This window comes from Macadamia integrifolia, chromosome 8, assembly GCF_013358625.1.
Source record: "Macadamia integrifolia cultivar HAES 741 chromosome 8, SCU_Mint_v3, whole genome shotgun sequence".
NCBI lineage: Eukaryota > Viridiplantae > Streptophyta > Magnoliopsida > Proteales > Proteaceae > Macadamia > Macadamia integrifolia.
Genome location: NC_056564.1, coordinates 7,436,910 through 7,441,890, shown reverse-complemented (window position 1 = coordinate 7,441,890; position 4,981 = coordinate 7,436,910). Strand labels below are relative to the sequence as shown.

General features: G+C 37.6%; 1 protein-coding gene across 2 annotated transcripts in view; it reads right to left on the bottom strand.

Moving 5' to 3' along the window:
• The window catches only part of LOC122086529 (rho GTPase-activating protein 5-like), a 6,805-nt gene extending 2,046 nt beyond the window's left edge, over window positions 1-4,759 (bottom strand). The window contains exons 1-4 of one of the 2 annotated variants that reach the window (XM_042655414.1): window positions 4,437-4,759; window positions 3,833-4,336; window positions 341-461; window positions 73-192 (exon numbers count right to left, since the gene is read on the bottom strand). In XM_042655414.1, coding sequence (XP_042511348.1) covers window positions 73-192; window positions 341-461; window positions 3,833-4,336; window positions 4,437-4,522 — 831 coding nt within the window. In that variant the 5' untranslated portion in view covers window positions 4,523-4,759. The remainder of the gene's footprint in view (window positions 1-72; window positions 193-340; window positions 462-3,832; window positions 4,337-4,436) is intronic. The other variant, XM_042655415.1, reaches the window with a different exon arrangement.
• Between the last annotated feature and the right edge of the window lie 222 nt (window positions 4,760-4,981).

Sequence of the window (4,981 nt, the reverse complement as noted above, 5' to 3'; positions counted from 1 at the left end):
AACTTCCTACTTCCAAAATAACCTTCCAAAAAAAAAAAAATCTAATCAAAGTGCTAAAACACTAATGCCTACCTTAATAAGACCTGCCAGACAGTGGACATCAATCCCATCTGGCACTATTCCCCGGTTCAGTTGGTCTCTGACATATTCCTCTTGACTGTTCTCTGCATTAATTCTGAAAATCCCTTCAGCCTGTATGTCAAGAGTTCAAATGTTCGTTGAAATTTTTAGGATGATAAGATTTTTGTTAAGAAAACTAGAAACACAACAGGACAAAGTAGGTGGATTAGGTACCATCATAAGGGGCAGAAAACAAACAGAACAACTAAAATGTTGTTACCTGTAGACCTCCCTGAGCATACAAGCGTCTCTGCAGCAGGAGAAGAATTGTTGGCACACTATTCCCTCTAGAATCAAAAGACATCTGCATAGAATCCGTGGAAACTCCAAAAACATTTTGACTACAGAAAAAAGGAAATCCAAGTAAAAGGAATTATATAATGAAGCAGTATTTGCATTTGTACATCAGTTTTGCAGAACATGGGGTGCATCAAATATACATCGCAACCAAGATTTAAAACCACCATCAAAAACACGGTCTAGTTATCTTGGATCCAGGGTACCATAAGGATAGCGAATTTAAGCAACTAGGGCAACTTACAGAAAGTTCTTCTAAACGTAAGAACTAATCAGCAAAGTCTTAACAGAATCTTTAAGTTGAATACAACTTGTGTCATCCCTATACTGGACAACCAATGTTGAAAATCAAGATATAGATTCAAGACCATTAGTAACACAAGACAACAAATTCCTACAAACATGCAATAAGGGAAGAAGTGTTCTACAAATGCATACAATAGTACAATCTCATAGAAAAAATGTACAGTAGGCACAAACAGCAAATGTTAATCAGGTTGTCTATGCGGCTTTATATCTTGAATACGCTGCCCAAAATATTCAGTATGACATTACAGACTACAGAACTAGTGAAAGCCATCCCTAATACAAAAATGAATGAAGCCCTCTAAATGGAAACAAATACAGCTAAAAGAACAAGACCAATTAAGCAGGGGGACAGATGCTACCTATTAGATCATTGATCAACAGTACTCACCATCAATTTATTTGGTCCAAGTCAATAAAAATTAGATAACTTAACTACCAAAGATAACTAAATAGCGAGATATTGATACGAACATTAATGTAAGATACAAGAAGATAACTTGTTAATTTCTGAAATCCAGGTTCTATATCCAGCTACAAGTGTCCAATACCATATGGACACCATATTTGTATGTCTAGTTTGTCAAGCAAACATGGTTCAAGATCTCAGCGAGATCTCTTTTTTTTAGATTAGCGAGACGAGATCACAGGCGAGGTGTAAAAACGATAAGATCTTGCCAAATCTTGCTAAATCTCGCTAGAATCTTGCCAAATCTCGCTAGAATCTTGCCAAATCTCGCCAGAATCTTGCCAAATCTCGCCAAGATCTCACCTCTCTCTCTACTTTTTTGAAGAAAAAATACTAAGAGGAAAGAATTTTGATGCTTTTGCTTGAGGATCTCCATTCCTATCTTATGTCATTTCAAATTTCAAATGTATGTTAATATGACTCATCAATCATCAATTTATTTGTTAATCAATTAAGTAATTATCTATGATGTGTTTAAAATTCTTCAGATTATGGTGTGTCATGTGTTAGTTGTGGAGTGTGGATTGTGGAATAGAGCATACTAGCCTAGGGTCCGAAGAGCCCGAGACTACTTACATAAGGTACGAAGTCAAAGTACCATTTTAAGTTTGATTTTTAAAAAACTGATGTTTCCATTGTGTTTAGAAGTCCTAAAACAGGGTAATACCTAGTTTCAAGGACTACAAAGACCATATGACCACCGAGTTGACCGTGAAAAAATATATGATCTCGGCAAGATCTCTCTTTTTTGGATTAGCGAGATGGGGGGCAAGAGCGAGATCTTAAACCATGCAAGAAAAGTCGTTTTTGTCAAACCTACATCTTTCCAAATTTAATGTAACTTCTAGCCTTTCCAACCTTTCATGGTCAGGTTTGTCTGAAAGTATAGTTTATGTACTGTAACTGACAAAAGTGTAAATGATAATTTATTAATAAGTGATGAGGAGATTAAAGAGATATGGGGAAACTAATTTTACAGCTTACTAAGTGAAAACAAAAAAAGTAAGTGTTTTAAAAGGTTGTACTAAATGAAAATAATACGAGTAATAGTGGTTTAGATAGTTGTAATAACCAGCAAGAAGCCAAAATCTTAGACGACCAGCAGAAGCATCCATGTAGACTCATCTTGCATAACTAGATATAAAATGGGTGGAGAGAACTAAGAAATTCTAGTGGCTAATATTAACATATTTCACATCGAGGTGTTTAATCTTTCTCATATATTAATGACAAATTATATATTTTTTTCCCACCTACTCTCCCATTGTAATATTAGCAAGGAATATTTCGTAGCTATATAGTTTATGCTCTTAGTGAGTTTCTGGAATCAAAAGATCCTTGTACGAAGATCAGTCTGTCCCAACAAAATTCTTATTTGTATGTAGTAGAACAGTGGATGAGGGAAGGCCAGAGAGAGAGAAAGAGAGACCATCTCAAAACATGTGTAAGAACTATTAACACTTTTAACCTCAACAGTGTTAGCATCCAAATTTATCGAAATGAAAGACAGCATTTCTTGCAAGAATCATACAATACCTTCACCAAAACAAGTTACAACTCACAAAGTTCAGTCCCTCCATTTTCTGGGAGAATGCCTAAATATTTAGTTTAAAGAATATAGAAAACCCTACCCACAGTCAATCAACTTCAGATATAGAATTTGAGCTCACTCCACCAAGAAAGTACCCAGAAAGCAAGTCTAGAGACATTATCCCAAATCATTAGTAGATCAAGGAAGCATAGAAAAGGAGGATATGGGTCAGATGCAGCTGGTTTCAGGTTCATCAATTATGAGAGAGTGGTCAGAAGCACCAACTTTCACAAGTCCCTCAATGGCACAAAGGATAGAATGATTAAAGCAAATCCACAAGTTGGAAACCCTGATGTCCCCTCCCCCCAAGCAACAAAACAGAAGTGAACCTCCAAAAGTTAATGGATTTGCAAGACATAATTCACCAAGAACCAATAGAAATTGGGCTCCCTTGCCCAAAGATTCACCGAGGCTTAAAGAAATTGGGAATTGTGATTTTGTTAGAGCATAAAAACAGTATATATATATATATATATATATCTGCTCCATTATCTATCCAAGCAATGGAAGGACATCAAACTGAAAGCTTTGATCCATTGGATTATGAGGCACAGATGGCAAACAGCTATAAGGAAAGTACTGAATATGACCAACCAACTGCTTAGTTGAATTAGAAAAACAAGATGATAAAATTTTTAATGAATCACCAGGCCAAGTTCTTGAAAGAACAAAATGGACAGGATTGGTTAGACAATAATCAAAATTCTGCAAGGTGTCTGGAACTCCTAGAAAGAATTAGTTCAGACTTTTCGACTGCTAATGTATTCCCAAGGTGTAGCTTCCGGTTGGAATCAGATTGACCCTTTTTTGTTGAATTTGGAATTCCAAAAAAAAAAAAAAAAAAAAAAAAACTGATTAAACCTCAAATAGTATGTAAGTTTGAAGCTCAGGGTAACCCAGTATGAACAATCATAACAGAAAGAAGAAATGAGCCCACTTCCCAGAAACACCAGCAGTGCGGAAATGCATCAGAAAATCTGCAGTAACACATAGAATAGCCATACCCATCAAACATGATATGTAGAAAGACATCTAAGAAATCAACCGACCTGGCACTGGGAGCCCTCCTCGGAACTTCAGGTTCGAACTCGACGGGCAAGCCAAGGAACCCATTAAAGCGATCAAATGTGACATGGGCAACATGGCGCACGTTGGTCGGCCATCCAATCTCCATTGAACAAAGCTCCTTTCTCTCAGTAGTCCTACAAGCCACAAGGGACTTCCTAAATACAGTGATCAAGAGAGCCAACAGAGACAGTTGATCTCCCTCTTTGTCTCTTTCTCTCCCTCTTCGCTCCCCGCTTTCGTCTTCGTCTTCGTCGCCGTATTCTTCTTCTTGTGTGCAGTAACCTCGGTCAGCCTCGTCCTCAACTACGGAAGATGAGGTAGAATTCCTAATAAGGGGCAGGGAGCGGGAGCGTGAACGAGAACGGGGATGGGTCGACCGTACGCCATCATTGGGTGTGGGCACACAGGATAAAGAGCTTGGAGAAGAAGGGAAATGAGTTGGAGAGCGGAGAACTTCCGTCATCGCTGGCACTGAAAAGGGCCGTCTGAAGATAAAACCAGAGGGAAGAAAATTAACTTTAAAAAAAAAAAAAAAAAAAAAAAAAAATATCCACCAAAATGTGGAGGGTTTTTTAGGGAAATTACAGAGGAACTGATAATTTGGATTCGAATACTTCTTCAGTAGAGTCGGATTGAAGGAAGGGCTCTGGGTTGTTGGACTTGAGAATCATTAACCATTATTAGTGATTTTTCTGTGCTCTGCCTTCGGTTTGGAGAAGAAGCAAAGGGGGAGAGAAAAGGAGAGACATAGAGACTAGAGAGAGAGAGAGAGAGAGAGAGACAATAGACCTGTAGCTAGAAATAACTTGGGATATTATTGTTCTGATTATCTGGGTATTGTATTGTATAAAATATGTTGAGAGAGAGAGGGTTCGGTTACGGTAGCTTTGGAGATGGGAACGTCACGAAGTGCTTCTGTCTGCTTCATGGAGACGCTTTCCTTCACCTTTTGAGAACTAAAGAAACTTTTTTAGTGGAAAATGATCTCATCAGAGAATAGGACTATAACTGTTAATTGGTAAACCTTTAACTCCCTTTTTTTTTTTTTTTTTTTCAGTTTACCGATTAGTCTTTCTTAATCCCCCAAAACAAGGAGAAAATCTAGGCAGGCAACAAGTACCTCTTAGTTC